This window comes from Nymphalis io, chromosome 28 (assembly GCF_905147045.1).
Source record: "Nymphalis io chromosome 28, ilAglIoxx1.1, whole genome shotgun sequence".
Classification (NCBI taxonomy): domain Eukaryota; kingdom Metazoa; phylum Arthropoda; class Insecta; order Lepidoptera; family Nymphalidae; genus Nymphalis; species Nymphalis io.
In genome coordinates, this window is record NC_065915.1 from 7,293,241 (window position 1) to 7,310,795 (window position 17,555).

At 35.6% G+C, this 17,555-nt stretch overlaps 1 protein-coding gene and 1 non-coding gene across 13 annotated transcripts in view; one reads left to right on the forward strand and one right to left on the reverse strand.

The window, feature by feature from the left end:
* LOC126779185 (protein daughterless) overlaps positions 1-17,555 on the forward strand; it is a 124,981-nt gene that overhangs the window by 80,168 nt on the left and 27,258 nt on the right. For 5 of the 12 annotated variants that reach the window (XM_050503090.1, XM_050503091.1, XM_050503086.1 and 2 more), the window contains exon 2: positions 13,147-13,745. The exons of 4 other annotated variants lie outside the window; for them this stretch is intronic. In XM_050503090.1, the coding sequence (XP_050359047.1) occupies positions 13,326-13,745 (420 nt within the window). In that variant the 5' untranslated portion in view covers positions 13,147-13,325. Of the gene's footprint in view, positions 1-8,776; positions 8,794-13,146; positions 13,746-14,584; positions 14,605-17,555 lie in introns of those variants that run through there. 3 more of the 12 variants (XM_050503088.1, XM_050503089.1, XM_050503097.1) reach the window with 3 other exon arrangements.
* Positions 5,040-5,112, reverse strand: Trnam-cau (transfer RNA methionine (anticodon CAU)). The gene has a single exon. It is a non-coding gene; the product is annotated as a tRNA-Met (tRNA).

The window sequence follows — 17,555 nt, forward strand, 5'->3', positions numbered from 1 at the left end:
CTACTTACAATGAAATATATTTCCCTTTATAGTTATCGTAATTATTTAATTTACTGTTATATAATAGATTTTATTCGCGATGTCATAAAATATTCAGTAGTTGAAGTCTCTGACGTGGCCCTCTTAGGGGGTGGGGCCCATTGATTGCTATGCGGCTTGACTTGTTCGTAGTTTTACTAAGTTTTTTTTAATGGCCGTTTTTTCATTTTATTATTGAAGAAACTTGTGCTCAATTAATATAATTACTATACATTAAAGTTATGTGAGTAACAACATGTCAAAGTTTCACTGCTGCGCTAAGGGGTCCCCTTTTGAAGAGGAGTTATTCCACGATGCTAATCTGATGCGGGGTTTTTAATGTATACATATGTGGCAGATTTTCATTCACCGCCAGGAGATGAGTCTATTATTATCTGCCCACATTAATCTACTGCTGGACATAGGCCTCTTCACCGTCGCGCAATTTTTTCCGGTTCTTCCCGATCCCGAATCTCCGAATCTGAAACAAGTTGAATGTTAACTCAGCGGTTTTTTTTAATAGAAGGCGGACGAGCATATGGGCCACCTCATGGTAAGTGGTCACCAACGCCCATATTCATTGGTATTGTAAGAAATGTTAACCATCGCTTACATCGCCAATGCGCCACCAACCTTGTGAACTAATATGTTGTGTCCCTTGTGCCTGTAATTACACTGGCTCACTCACCCTTCAAACCGGAACACAACAATACCAAGTACTACTGTTTTGCGGTAGAATATCTGATGAGTGGATGGTACCTACCTAGACGAGCTTGCACAAAGCCCTACCACCAGTAAAATAAAATATATTATAATAACATCTCTATAACTTAAGTTGGTTTGAATTGATGTAACTTAGTACAAACTCAAGTAAATTAATGTTACCAGATGGTATGCTAAGTTAGATCACATAATTGTCACTTTGATTTCAATATGTGTAGAGAGAGGAGACGCTAGCCCGCTAGGAGCCTCTTTATTTATAAGTCTCCAGCTAACATTTCCAGAAACATTAATAAATCATCGTATTAAATGTCTTATAAATATTCAATGCGCATACGCATGGAGACGTCGTACCGTCTACAGCGTACATATAGTATGTACAGACGAGTCTATCTCGTATGTGTGAGTGATTCGGCGATATCGAATTTTGATATATAAATGTTTATATGCATATATTATTTTATCATTATCATAACAGTTAGGAGCGAGTGGCCTAAATGTGTCTGTCTGTTTTATGTTCAATCTCGGATAATATATATATGTATTTTTTTCAAAGAACGTGATATTTTATTAAAAAACGTATTAAATTTTATATTATACTTTATAAGAATGTCATGTATAATTATTATTTTTTTATAATCAAGAATGTTCGAAAGGTTTCCTTTATTTAAAAATAAAAAAAAATCTTAGCGTAATTCATATTTCACACGCAACAACAATTTGAACTCGTCAAAGTTCATCACTTTTAAGACCCCACGCGTTTGTCACACCAAAAGTAACCCTTAAGCCCGGAGTTTAAGTAGCGTGCGTCTAAGCCGGATGTCAGAAGTGTCAGATTCGATTCCCGGGCAACACGATATCGTTCCCATCCGGCTGTGATTAAATATTGTCGTTCGTATACCGGATGTTGATTCAATATGTCACTATTTACTGCACGCTATTTTGCTTGAGATGACAACAGTTTAAAACTATGTCGTGTCATTAACGATGGTCGTGAGAGTTTATTATCTAGAACTAGCTATCCGCCAACATAAGCGTTTATATTGGAATACATTACGATGGTTTACGCAAAACCCATCATTAAAATTTCCAGCCGGTATATTTTTTTCCGACATCTTCAACATTTATCGTCGTCTTTCAGCCAATTTTCACAAAATATCAATGAATTTTATCAATTAATTTACTGGTGCTAGGGCTTTGTGCAAGCTCGTCTGGGTAGGTACCATCCACTCATCAGATATTCTACCGCAAAACGGCAATACTTGATATTGTTGTGTTTCGGTTTGAAGGGTGAGTGAGTCAGTGTAATTACAGGCACAAGGGACATAAAATCTTAGTTGCCAAGGTTGGTGACGCATTGGTTATAAGCGATGGTTGACATTTCTTACAATGCCAATGTCTATGGGCGGTGGTGACCACTTACCATCAGGTGGTCCATATGCTCGTCCGCCTTCCTATTCTATAAAAAAAAAAGAATTATACACTTAAACCTACATCATGAGTCACCCCGTCTATTGGTGAAAACCGTATGAAAATCCGTTTAGTAGTTTTTGAGATTATCCTGTTCATACAGACTTTATTTTATAATATGTAGTAAAGTATATATCATTCTATTGATATTGAGCCTGGTTGGTACGTAGGTCTTCAGTTTATCAAAACTAAAATAAACATTACTCAAGAGTCTTGCAAAGATATCATCAATGGTACCAAAGACATGTAAAAAATGCCCTAAAGAACAGCAATGCTTTTCTGTAAGAGCTCACTTCATCACTCATCCGTGAAATGTTGACAACCGACTTATGGTGTTATACTATTTTGTCGCGTGTATTCTTGAAATGTTACAATTATTATGGTCAATGTCGCATGACACTTTCTGACATGTCACGAACGTTTTCTTTAGTGAGTTTCGAGTTTGTTCTTATAATTTTTTATTTTTTTACAATTAGCTAATACGAACACCACGTCTCTTCATCTTATAAATTTTTTTACTGCGTAACATCGGTAGAATATGTTTCGTTTGAAGAATCGGTGAGCCAGTGTAATTACAGATAAAAGATGCAATGATACGTTAGCACAAAGCCCTACAAACACTGAAAACCTTAACCTTGCTATAAATAACGCACCCATGATACCCGAAAGGTCGCGACATCGAAAGAATACGAGCGAAATTACGTTCATGATTTTGCAAATCAGCTTCTTGGAAGTTGTTGAACGCTTTGTTATTTTATCTCTATATACGAAATATAAATACAATGTTTTCGTAATTTTATATACAATAGTAAACCGACAAAGAGAATCGTTTATATACTATCAATCAGTTTCCCTAATAAAACAAACACACGATTAATTAAATCCCATATACATTATTCTCGATGTATACGACCTAGGTCTTGTATGCATTCATCGGCATTCCTGCATTAATGAAGCTTTTATAAGACAACTGTGACGAGATTCTTAAGTATGTACTAGAAAGAGCTATTTTCTAGTCATTATACGTTGTACAATAGCCCAACTATTGTATATATAATATATATATATATATAGCATACACAGGAAATATATAAGCAAATATTAGATTTACATATTCCATGCGATTTTCTAATAACTCTGCTTGGTATGTACTACAAACTGCTGTCGATTAATATATCTTTATTTATAATAAAACAATAAAAGATAGATCGTTTTTTTTTTGTTATTACTTTGTTGTCTTCTTCCAATTTTTGAGTAACGTAAGTATATTAAGTAAATAATATTTATCAATTATATACAATGTATGATTATCGAGAAATACTAATTACACGCTTATTTATCTTCTATATAATCATTAATCGAGTAATAAGTCTTTATTATCAGTTTTTTTTAATAAGATTTATTGATAAGCCCAGTTGAGTTTTGTCAATTTATAAAATTGCTTTTTACTTTTAAAGAGTCTAAACACTTTATATACATTTATTAATATGACCATTATAATTAATTCTCATTATATATATAAATTAAATATATTGCACACGATTATGTTTAAATCAAACAACGCCCGATAACCTTTCCGAGGTTACATCACACAGACACACACACAAAGACGAGGCGACTAGCTGTCTGATCGTTTGCAATTATGAGAATTTGCATTTCATATTTTTATTAGGATCGTCGCAGGCGAGGCGTCTTAGCTCAGTGTGTTAAGTCGTATGTTTTGTGTAGTTGTTAGCTCGTATGTTTGATAATAATATTTTTATTTGTTTTATACTATAATGTATAACATAGAGAGCCACCGGATGTTGAGTGGTCACCACCTCCAATAGACATTTCCACATACTTTCCATCGCAAATGCGCTACCAACCTTGGGAACTAAGACGTTATCTCCCTTATACCTGTGATTACACTGGCTCACTCACCTTTTAAACCGGAACACAACAATACTAAGCGTTAATGCATGACAGTGGAGCTTAGTATTTTTATCGTTATGAGGAATAGCCAACAAAAGAAGAAAACGTACAATCTATAGCCGCTACGTATGTAAGCGTCCTTATTATATACTTACACGTGTGTGTTTGTGTGTATCCGTCGTATCTCGCGAACAATGATAATATTATTACTCACTATTTAAACGTTGGATTAAATAACGCTTTGTATAAAAATGTATATAATACTCGTAGGTCTGTCTCTACATTTTTTAGAGTACTGGCTAACTAGTTCCCGCCCGCGGCTTCGTTTGTGAGTGATGGCGGGGGGGGGGGGGGGCTAGGTACCCTATGTCCTTTTCTATATCCCTGTGTATGCTAAATTTCATGATGGTCGATTGGGTAGGTAAAATTGTAACAAACGAACTAATTGTTGCATTTGTAATATTAGTAAGGAATTTGGGCATATATTGGTATGTCTTCCAATGTATAGCGATTTGTTGAAGATATAGAAATTATGCTGTAGTGCCATCTAGCGGCGAGTTACGACTTACAACGTAGGTAGTATATAATCTCCATGAAGAAATACATATATGTATACATTGTGGCAACCACCATGGTGATCGATAAAACGGTTTCGAAGTCTATTAAATTGAAATTGCAGGTATTTTATTTATATCATATATAAAATAATTAACATTTTATAAATTTTTTTTATATATAAGGTGACGCAAGTCTATAATTTTTTTTAATCATTTTTCTTTGAAATGATTAAGGTTTATAGAAATTGTATGAATTCCAGGATTTTATGGTATTTGTACTAATAACACCTAATATGCGATATATTAATATTTACATTTATATTGTTAAAATATAAAAAAATATGAGAATATGAAAAAATATGCCCCGGGTGAGGATCGAACTCACGACCTTAAGATTATGAGACTTACGCGCTGCCTACTGCGCCACCGAGGCCAGTGCGAAAACTTGCGAAATAGAACATCACACACAAACGTAATAGGAAAACTTACATATATATATATATATGTGTATATATCTTTAAAATTATTATGACTGTACAAATGTTTTTATATGTATATATTTTCCAACGACGGGAAACATAGTACAGTCTGTTTTGTGTACCTAAATTAATGAAAAACACATCGTACTATATTTATATAACTGTACGCTATATATACTGTCCGCCCATCGGTAGAAATTCGTCCGTAATCATTATGGAAAATTTGAGATTAACATTGAATTTGTTATTTACAATTCCTATTTAATTTTTTTTTATTGATAACACCAAAGCTCTTCAAAAAATTAAGATAAATTACGTCATTAATCAAAAATTTTCGTGGCATTTGTTATGCCACAAAATAATAACCGATTTCGGTGTAATTTCAATTATAAACTGAAAACGCGCAGTATAAGTACTTTATAATAATAATAAGGACTTTCACTTTATATAAACAACAGGACAATAAAAATATAAGCATATAATTTACGAACACACGACGTTACGTGTCAGGACAGTTGGGAGTGGGAGTCAAGGTCGGAAGTTTGATTCCTTGGTCACGAGTTCACTCAAGCTCATTTATATACGTGGTTATAACCTTTAGTCATTTTTACATAGACTTTTTTTTTTAATTACACAGCAGGAGTACTTTGAATGAGTAAAACCAATAATCGAGAATTACAGAAAACCTGCACCCTCCATTGTAAAAAAATAAGACAAACAAAAACTACCTTAACCAACCCCCTCCCCGCTTACACGTGGGCAAAGCTGTGGGCGGAAGCTAGTATGTAGTAAACAAAGTTACAAGTGTGTCTCCTAAAAGTTGAACTTCACAATAGCCCTTCAAGCAGGGAAATTAAGTTTCTTATAAGTTAACATATCTAGTAGTTGAATGTATATAATTTGGTATATATGAGTTACTACATAGATATTTAATTATATGTGACAAATAAGACTTGTTCTAGAATATATATGTATAAACATGTAATGTCTTTAAATAAGTAATTAAGTATAATCAGTAAATCCTGTTACCTAAGTGTGAGGGGGGCGTGGTTAGCTATCAAAAAGTAGCCAATGACCTTCCTTGGGGTTCCAGCTTGCTGCATACTAAATTTCATCAAAATCAGTTCATTGGTTTATCTTTTAAATGGTATCAGACAATCAGACAGACTTTCATTCGCATTTATAATATTAATGAAGGCGATAAAAAGTCGGAATTCGGTAAATTTTACCGAAAATTATAATTACATTTTAAACGTTTAACATTCTCGCGTTTAGATGACCAAAAAATCCGGGTCAGCTGAGTCGTAACTCGTAAGTTGAACGCGGCGGGAATCGAACCGGTTACACAGCTGGCGGGCAGGTGCGCTTTGAGCTTAAGGCTCTATGTATTTATAGATTTCTTTGTGTAATTGATTTTTATATAAGTGAAAAATATAAACTTGGAAAAATAAACAAGTACGAATCGAGATTTTAGTGGTTTTTAGTTCAGTTTTTTTATATACGTTATAATATACTTAAAAAATTAAAAATCTCTATATGAAGTAATCTGTTTCTTTTTTCAAAGATAACAACTTTTTTAGTATATAACTTGCCTTATATATAATATAATTATCATAATTAATATTATCCTTTCATACAGGATACATAAATATTATAGTATATGATTAGTACATGTATATAATTGGTGAAAAAGAGCAACTGCTGAGTTTTTTACCGGTTATTCTCTTCATTTAAAAGTGCATAATAGAGCCTTATTACATAAATAGGCTTCTATCAATACGACATTGACTATAATAATACACGCATAAAAATAGCGTACCACCGTGAGTCGTTGTACAACATTTCACGAGTGAGATACGAAGTGAGTAACAGATTAGCTGCTGCTAAACATTCGCGTATGTACCGGAGAAACTTCAGACCGGCAAAGTTAAATTACGCGTACCGTATATTATTTTTTGAGTATAATTTTCCGTGCGTACTCGTAAGTTTTTGATTAACAATAAGTACTTGTTTATTTATGATGACAATTCATTATAAATATACTTCGCAATCGGCTTATATACTAACTCCAATGTTTATATATATATATATATATATATACTAATATATAAACCAAAATAGTTTATTTATACGCGCTAATTAGATTCCAATAGGTTAATATAACATTTTTTTTTCGTATTGGTACATATATTGAGCGAGATTATGGACTGCTAGTTTTCGCTCGTTGCTTTGCCCGCGTTGGGTATAAAAAGTAGCCTTTAAATGTAGAAGTAAACTTCATTAAAATCGGTTCAGTGTTTTAGCCGTGTAAGCGTAACAGACAGATAGAGATACTTTCGCATTTATAATATTAGTATGGATATAATAATAATAATATCCTGAGACATTTTTCACACACGGCCATCTGATCCTAAATTAAGCTTGTACAAAGCTTGTGCTATGGAAACCGGACAACTGATATACTACATATACTACTTTTCTTTTGTAAATACATACTTATATAGATAATTACACCCAGACTCAGGACAAACAGACATGTTCATGCACACAAAAGTCTGTCCTGGGTGGGAATCGAACACACAACCTTCGGCGTAAAAGGCAAGTAACTACCAACCACGCCAACCGGCTCGTCAAATAACAACACGCTACGTCCCGTAGGGGTTGAGCAGTTACGTTTATCGCACGTGAAACCGTGCGGAGCAACTAGTTACTGGATAATTTGTATTGGGCTTATCTTATCCGTATAATATGGATTACGTGATGAAGGCAGGTGGCGACAACCGACAATTATAATAATTTATTAATTTAAAGTGACCCTGATTACTCAAGAGCGGAGTTCGTCTAATGGACGCGTGGACGTTACCCAAAATCGCTAGGTCAAATCCGGTAAAACAACACTTGAGTTGTTGAAATTGAGAATTTCGGGTTCAAACCACTGATGATAACATGTTTTTAATATGCGTTTATAATAATTCATCTCGTGCTCGTCGGTGAAGGAATCGTAAGGAAACTTGCATGGGTTTCACTGAAACTCCTCATCAACACGATGTTGAGCACCGTGGTAGCTTTGCCCAACATTGGGATAATTACAAGCTTTTACATATTTTTTCTTTTTAAATTATGATTATCACTATTTTCATCAATCAAATCTACGTATGGTAGCTAGCGTTGCTACCTCAAGTATTTTTTTGGATTTTTGAACATTTCGTCCCGTGTAGCGTTGCCTTTATATGTAAGGGGACGCCGTGTGACGCTGACTGAGCTATATTGAAAGTGTTGGGTTTCTCGACGTCGGTGGTCGGATCGCTTTTGCACGACTGCGATGTTACCAAGTGGTGTTATGTATTTGGCCTGTTTGTTTAGTGTGTATTGCTTGTGTAAATTTGTCGGATCATTGGTTTTTATATGCTTCACATACCAAGTAAATTCGATATAACTTAAATGGTCAAGATTACTATTTATATAAAGATTTTTTTTTAAATCGTTTTAATAGGTTGGTAGGGCTTTGTACAAGTCCCTTTTGTATAGATACCACCCATTAATCAGATATTCTACTGCTAAACAGCAATACTCAGTATGATTATCTTCAGGTTTGAAGGGAGCCAGTGTAACTACAGGCACAACTAGCCCAAGGGGTATGACATTTTAGTTCCCAAGGTTATTTGCGCATTAGATATAGAAGGAATGATTAATATTCTTTACATCACTGCTTTCTATGGGCGGTGGTGACCACTTGCAATCAGGCTGCCCGTTCGTCCGTCCGTCTTCCTATAACATATAAAAAAAAACCAATTTTATGGATATTTTTTAGACGTAAACAAGCTTCATAAATATATTATTCTATAATCTTTATATATTATAATCATTTCACGACTACAACTAAAAATATATGTATCTATATGTCCATATATTGTCCGGAGAATTATCCCTTATCGACTAAGTGAAACAATTACTTATGCGGGTAGTATGAAGGGAGGGATGATTGCGACACTGGTGGTCTAAATTTGTCCTTCTGATGAGCGACGACATTATGCTGCTTTATCACGAGGCTAATGGCCGAACCAATATTATCCATTCCTTGCATCGCCAATGCGCCACCAACTGCCCTGATGTTATACTCGGCCACTTACCCTTCGAACCATAACAATAATGGGTAGTACTCTTAAAAAGCCGAGATGGCCTAGAGGTAAGAACGCGTGAATCTTAACCGACGATCGTGGGTTCAAGCACCACTGTATTTTCGTGTGCTTTATGTTTTTGTAATTCATCTCGTGCTTGATGGTGAAGAGAAACCTGCATGTGTCTTATTTCACTGGAACTCTGACATATGTGTTTTTCACTAAGCCGCATTTGAGCAGCGTAATCGAATAAACTCCAAATCTTCTAAAAAAGGGAGGAGGCCTCAGCCCAGCAGTTGGACATTCACGGGCTGTTAGTTTAGGTAGTACTGTTTCGTATTAGAATATACGTTTAGTAATGAGTGGGCATAAGGGCTTGCCCCGAAGACCTACCATTAAGTTCTAAGGACGAATTTAATTCGTGTGACATTATTTTTTTTAAACTATTAATAAGTCTAATATGTAAAGGCTAGATCTTATTACAATTTATGGCTTACCAATGTATGTTACTTAGCTGTTCGTTTGTTTTGATACGATTTTTTCTTTGTAATCGATAACTTTGTGAATAAGTGAATTTGGGCGTCAAGCCGTATAACCGACCGTGAAAAAAAAGTAAAGAATCCTAACTCTTTTCTCAAAATTTGGGTACTTAGGTTGTATAGGAAACCATACGATTAACGCTCCATAATGCTAACCAGGGCATTTGGTGAGCGCACGATTTACTCGATTACGATGAAGCCAAAGAAGGTTATGCTTTTGGATTTATGTTACACTTGACTGTATTGATAGACTTGACTACAGTTTTGAAGATTGATCATGTTTATGGCTACCGGTCCTTAGTAGTGTGAGGTTATATGTCTATATATAAGAGACAAAGACTTCGTACGGGTAAAATTCGTACAAAGTAACCCTTTTAATTTTTTTTATTTAGTTGATTTAATCCTTTGAATCAAAATCCTTTATTCAACATAAAAGCATTACAACTGGCTTGGCCCGGGGATTGAATCCGAGACGTCGACATCTGCAGCCTTATAAGATATCCATTAGACTAAAGAGTGTATATAAATATAAACATTGTTGTCTTATATTTATGTATGTAAAGATTTTAAAACATTTATTTTCTTATTTTTAGTTAAAGTGTAAGTGAAACGATATATTATATGATACTAGCGGCTCGCCCCGACATCGTCCGGGTTGAAAAATTATCTATCGTAATAGATATGGGAACATTTATGGTACCTTGAGTAACATAATGACATTATTGCAATTTTCGAAGGGATCTCTAATTCATTGAAAATTAAGCCAATTTTAATCGCTGATAAAGAAGCTTTCTGTTGGTAAAATAATACTTTTTGAGTTTATCCATTACAAAACAAACATATAAAAGATTAAATCTTATACTTTTTTAATATTAGTATATATAGAAGCACTTTCGCTTTCCACTGCGAGAAAAAAAAAAGATAGAAGACAGTGTCCCAAAAAAAAAAACCAGCGCAGCATAGATAAGTAAGCCAGCTTGCAAAATTGATATCATATTCATAACTTCGAATAACTTATAACGATTAATACGAATAAGAAATTGCAATAAAAAAAAATGCAATGCCACAGAAATAACGCGTAAAATCATTGTTAACAAAGAGAAAGGGATTTACCTGCGTGCACAGATTCGATTCCCGGGCCGGTAACATTTCTCCTCGGGGACCGGAGACGCAAGGTGTCTTTAATATGGGATCCATTTGGTTTCACGGTTATGGTTGTTTAAATACATACAGAGAAATGGTTTCGTGTTTATCGAACCCCTTCTTAAACCGACGCTCGCTTATGTTATAAACTAGCGGTGAACACGAGTTAGAACTTCGATTATTCCTAAGTTATGTTGTTTTATCTATGTTGCTTAAAAGTTTATTTCGTATGGAGAAACTTTAGGTATAACACATGAACTATATACAATGTTTTACTCTTTCAAATACTTTAATTCGACACGTTAAGATTGAAATGGATTTATAATTCACCGGTCCGGAGACTCGGTAGTGACTTTATCTCGAAAGGAAAACATAATATATATATATATATATATATATATATATGTAATCCCAATTATATAATACAACATAATATATTAACTTTGAATAATAATTATTCACAATTAATCTACTGATATATATTTTTTTTATATATTTTAAATACGTTAGTCATGTTTTTTTGGGCAGCTTCTATTACGGATAAGCTATTTCGACTTGTTTGTCAAAGTCGGCGCATCAAAGCGCAGATTTAAACAGTTGACAAAAAAAAGTGTATTGTTTACATGTTTCTGCGGTCGGACACATGGGCGGTCGGTTGAACGCTCGTCCGTTCGTTTCGATACGGACCAAGACCCGGTGCACATCTGGCGTTGCAAGCGTAGACGTATTTTTACTGATATTTTACTGGTGGTAGGGCTTTGTGCAAGCTCGTCTGGGTAGGTACCACACACAAATCAGATATTCTACCGCAAAACAGCAGTACTTGGTATTGTTGTGTTCCGGTTTGAAAGCACCCCCCCCCCCCTCCTTGAACCAGTGCTATTACAGGCACAAGGGACATAACATCTTAGTTCCCAAGGTTGGTGGTACATTGGCTATGTAAGCATTGGTTAACATTTCTTACAATGCCAATGTCTAAGGCCGTTGGTGACCACTTACCATAAAGTGGCCCATATGATCATACAACATATATATATTTTAATAAATATTATGAACTATAGCCCATTCCAGCCACAAGAGGATTAAAGACAAATAAACAACTAAGACATCGAATTGATATTATCAGTCGAGATCTTGTATAATCTATGGCATTCCCTATGGATTCGCGTAATAATGGCGTTTTGAACGTCCGCGAAGTTGTAACCCGAACAAAGAAAGTTAAATTAAAGTGGTTATAACTACTTACGTGGAATAGTTTTGTATTATAAATAATGGTAAATAAATAAATAACCGCGTGCAGTGCATAACACAGCAGTCATTAGAAAATCGCATGTAATATGTATGTGTGTGGTTTGTTTATCTTTACTCCTTCGATTGGAATACCACTGGGATGGGTACAATATGGATAATTTTCCCAATTATCCATATTGTAACCGTCCCAGTGTTTTTTCACCTAGTCGATTGGTCTAAGTTGTCTTGTTATTCTTTAGGAAAATCGATCGGAGTGCTTGACTCAAAATACGTATCGATCAAATGCGACTTCCTACATTAAAATTGACATGCCAAAAGCCAAATGTCCACTCGATTTTGACTGGTCGACTAGGTGGAGCAACTTAAGATGTGCAGTGCCGCAAAATCGCGTGTAAACTCGAGCGTGCGTGCCGCTTCTATAGTTTGTTAAATCTGCGCTTCACCGATAGGGCTATTCCGTAAGAACAAACTCTGAAATTATCGCAGGAAACGGTCGTGAAATGTCAGAAAGTGACATGTGACATTGTAATTTCAAGAATACACCCATCAAATTATGAGATGGCCTAGTGGTCTTAGAACGCGTGAATCTTAACCGATGATCGTGGTTTTAAACCCGGGCCACTGAATTTTCATGTGCTTAATTTGCGATTATAATTCATCTCGTGCTTGACGGTGAAGGAAAACATCGTGAGGAAAAACCTGTATGTGTCTAATTTTATTGAAATTATGTCACGTGTATTCTACCAAGCCGCATTGGAGCAGCGTGGTGGAGCAGTGTGATAGATAAGCTCTAAACCTTCTCCTCAAAAAGGGAGAGGAGGCCTTAGCCCAGCAGTGGGACATTCACAGGCCATTTCTGTTACTGTACTGTACGCATCAAACTAGTATATCATCATAAGTCGTTTCACGGGTGAGTGATGAAAAATAATTCTTGCAGAATAGCACCGTAGATGTGTGCCGACCAATGCGAAGTAAATATCAAAATTTTATATTTTAAGTTGGACTTTCAAACTGGACCAAGTTATAACAGTGATATACTACAAATAAGTGTAATTATAAACAAGTAGTTCAAACAAACCAAAGACGAAGTGAAAAGTGAGTGATGTCGTCGGAGATATGGCTGTGCGTCACAATATGAACATGGACCAGAATTTCCTCCCCGCGGACCCCCCACCCGCTCCAGATGTATACCAGCCCAAGACGGACCTAGCCAGCGAGTATTTCAACACGTTCAACCAAATATGCGAGAACTACCGACCTGATTCCGATGTCAACCTTCGACAAACCTCGGATACGCTTCGGCTGTCGTCGGAGATCCTGGACGGCGCTCGGGACGAGTTCATAAGCACGGATTTCCTGTTAAAGAACAAGGAATACCAGGCGGAATATGCAGAGAGAGTTTTTATGAGTGGGAAAGATGAGCAGATCTTTCAGTTTGGACAGCCGGACGCTTCAGCCCTGCTCAGGCATAGGGCGAGGAGAAGGTACAACGAGGAGCACGGTCTGCCGACGACGGTGACCAGCCAGGAGAGTGGGGTTAGTACTTTATGAGATTCACATTTACAGCCAGGGGAGGGTAGGGGCGGTGACATGTTCTCGGAGCTTATTCTTTTTCAAATTATTTGTATATTAAAAGTAAATAATTATTATAGATAATGTCGCGTATCATTTCAAGATCATGTTCTGGGAATAACTCTATGACCTATTACAATCGAAGGAGTAAAAATAGATTTACACATTCCATGCGATTTACTAATAGCTCTGCTGTATTATGCACTACAAACAGTTCTCCATTAATATATCTATATTTATAATACAACACTATTATAAACACTTTAATTAAACTTCCAAAGTTCCGATTACAATTTCGCGGGCATTCAAAACGTCAATATTTGAATCCATAGATTATTCAAGATCTCGACCAATCATATTCCGTCAATTCACGGTCAAAGTTGCTTATTTGTCTTTACTCCTGTGGTTGGAACAGGCTAGAATGGTTTTCTACTATGATCGTAATACGTCTTATCGTTTTTTTTTTTTTTATAGAATAGGAAGGCGGACGAGCATATGGGCCACCTGATGGTAAGTGGTCACCAACGCTCTTAGACATTAGCATTGTAAGAAATGTCAACCATCACTTACATATCCAATGCGCCACCAACCTTGGGAACTAAGATTTTATGTCCCTTGTGCCTGTAATTACACTGGCTCACTCACCCTTCAAACCGGAACACAATAATATCAAGTATTGCTGTTTTGCGGTAGAATATCTGATGAGTGGGTGGTACCTACCCAGACGAGCTTGCACAAAGCCCTACCACCAGTTTGCTGTTCCTATAAAGTGTTTGAAGTAAATTACTTTTATTTAGCTCAAGATAATATACTAGAAACGTATGTACGTCGAATAGTAATTTGTAGATGTATCTTAAGTGTTACGTTACCGTGTTATAATTAGAAGACTTATTTAGGGGTGCGTGGGAGGGCACATAACGTGCTCTGGCCGCGAGTATTTACTATGTCTTCGAGCGTAGTATTTGCGACACAGTTATTACTATCGACTGACATTTTGATAGAATAGTATTGTTGGTTGTATTGTACAACTGCACATTCCGATGGTTAAGATTTAAAAAAAAAAACGTCAGGAACGTTTCATGCTCAAACGTTACGCACGTAACGTTGCAATTTAATTCGACACGTTGTTATTTGATTTTTTTTTGACATCGCCTCCAATAAAGTTTGTTTTAAATATTATTAATGAATAAGAAATGCGTCTTCTTTGTACTATTATGATTAAAAAATAACATTATATGCTAAAACGTGAGAATATAACTGTCGATTATCTGATACATACATATTATATATTGATTTATATACTATGTATATAAATAGGCAGAGATAAAACATATACATTTCCTCCTTTGCTTTTCAAACAATTTTTTTTTATATTTTGGTATCTTTAATATTAAAATCACGACTGACCTAAATTAATAAATAATAGCCAGTATCACTCGGTATGATACCAAACACCCAAATCTGTTCAGGTGTTAAGTTATGTTGGAATAAAGAAAATCACATACATACATTCATGAATCACGCAAAATTTTTGGGTAGTCGTGTAACAATGTTGGAAACATGAAAATTTATATGTTTTCAACATATTTTCTATAATGATAACCATAATATGGTTGAAATACGTTCACTGAGCGAACACATTTAATATATTTAGTTAAATACACTAATTATCTTAATTCACGTGACTTACGCGTATTATATGCAAGCGGTCGACTTTAAGGGGTCAATGGACTCGTCCCGATTAGCCACGGGTCCACCTTACATGGGGGGGGGGGGTCCGTCGTGATAACATTGTAATTGGTAGCATTAATTCGAAATGTGAATACTTTACCAATGTTTGATGATATCATGATGTTCAGGGAGTTACCATTCACAATGTATATCTACAGGTACCTTGTAGTGTGTAGGTGTGTATTAGATGCTGGGTGCCCTGTGTCCTTTTCTGTATACCTTGACAACTTGTATGCGTAACTTCATGATGATTGGTTGATAAGTCAAGACGTAAAATCCAAACAAACAAACAAACTGATATCGCACTATTTAGTGGGGATTTTAATTTTTTTTTTTAAATAACCCCCAAATGTCGTAGTTATTTTTTCAATATTGAAACAGAAGTTGAGCCAGGATAGTGAAAGAAGTGTTGTATTGCTATAAACAATATTTATTAAACAGGTTACTCTGCTCTGCTCAAAAAAAAACTATTTATACAAAAGTCAAATCATTTTAATGTTGGTAGTTGTAAAAATCATATCACGAAATTAAATAATATTAAAACAAAATTTAAAATCAGCTTAACTTAAATAAATATTAGGTTATTCTAAATTATATACGCGTTGGTCGTAGCTAAGAGTTTTTTTTTATTATAGAATAGGAAGGCGGACGAGCGTATGGGCCACCTGATGGTAAGTGGTCCCCAACGCCCATAGACAAGGCGTTGTAAGAAATGTTAACCATCGCTTACATCACCAATGCGCCACCAACCTTGGGAACTAAGATGTTATATCCCTTGTGCCTGTAATTACACTGGCTCACTCACCCTTCAAACCGGAACACAACAATACCAAGTACTGCTGTTTTGCGGTAGAATATCTGATGAGTGGGTTGCACCTACCCAGACGAGCTTGCACAAAGAATATTTCGGTTACTTCTCGTCGATTTCTTTCTGAATCTACATTTCGAAACGGTGACACTTTGAATTTAATTGCGAAATGTCGATTTAAAAGAACTTTTAAGGTTTTCTCTCTCCTCTATTTATAAAAGATGAAATTTCGAATATATATCTGATAAATGTAAAAATTAAATGAAGCGAAACACGATACGTAGGTTCGATTCCTGCCTAATGGATTTACGTAACGCGATACTCATAATTGACGTTAGAAGGTGCCGTTAAGGGTCGCTTGTGATTATAGAGGGTTGTTTCTATATATAAGTATGTTTGAATATTACTTTGCTTGTTTTGAATGACTTTTGTCCTTATTACTTATTCGATAAGGTTTTTTATTAATTGTGGTTTTAACTATTTTTATGTAAAAACAGATCTCGTTTCATCTATTGTGATTTTTTCTCGAGTTGATTATAAAAGTAAATGTCTCACGTCGAAGGACAGTTGAGGAATTTAGGAGAATAGTTGGAGATCAATCCACCACGCTGATGCATGTTAATGGATACATGTGCGGCAGATTTCAATCAATAAAAATAATGTAATAGTAATAATATCCTGTGACATTTTTCACACACGGCCATCTGATCCCAAATTAAGCTTGTACAGAGCATGTACTATGGAAACCAGACAACTGATGTATTACATATACTACTTTTTGTAAATATATACGTATATAGACACCCAGACTCGAACAAACAGACATATTTTTTTTTTATATTCGCCGGGAGGGTAAATGACTCTACTCCACCTGATGGTAAGTGGTAGTAGAGTCCAAACGCGACGACGGCCAGTACAGACGGGAAAAACTTTCTGCACTAGCCGCCTTCGCCTTGCCGGCCCGCAAGATGCCTCTTCACGCCTCGTTTGAAGGAACCCGGGTTGTAAGAGGAGGGGAACACGTGAGCTGGTAAGGAATTCCATTTTTTGGAAGTGCGATGAAATTGATGTCACAGTTAGGCGGTGACATCGAGAACCAGCTCGCGTGGACTTAAGAAGGAAGGGGGAAGCAGGAATTAGAGAGAATAATTCCTCAGAGCACTCGTCGTGAAACAGTCGATAGAAAGCGCTCAGTGCTGCTATCTCACGACGCAATTGTAAAGGTTCAAGAGTGT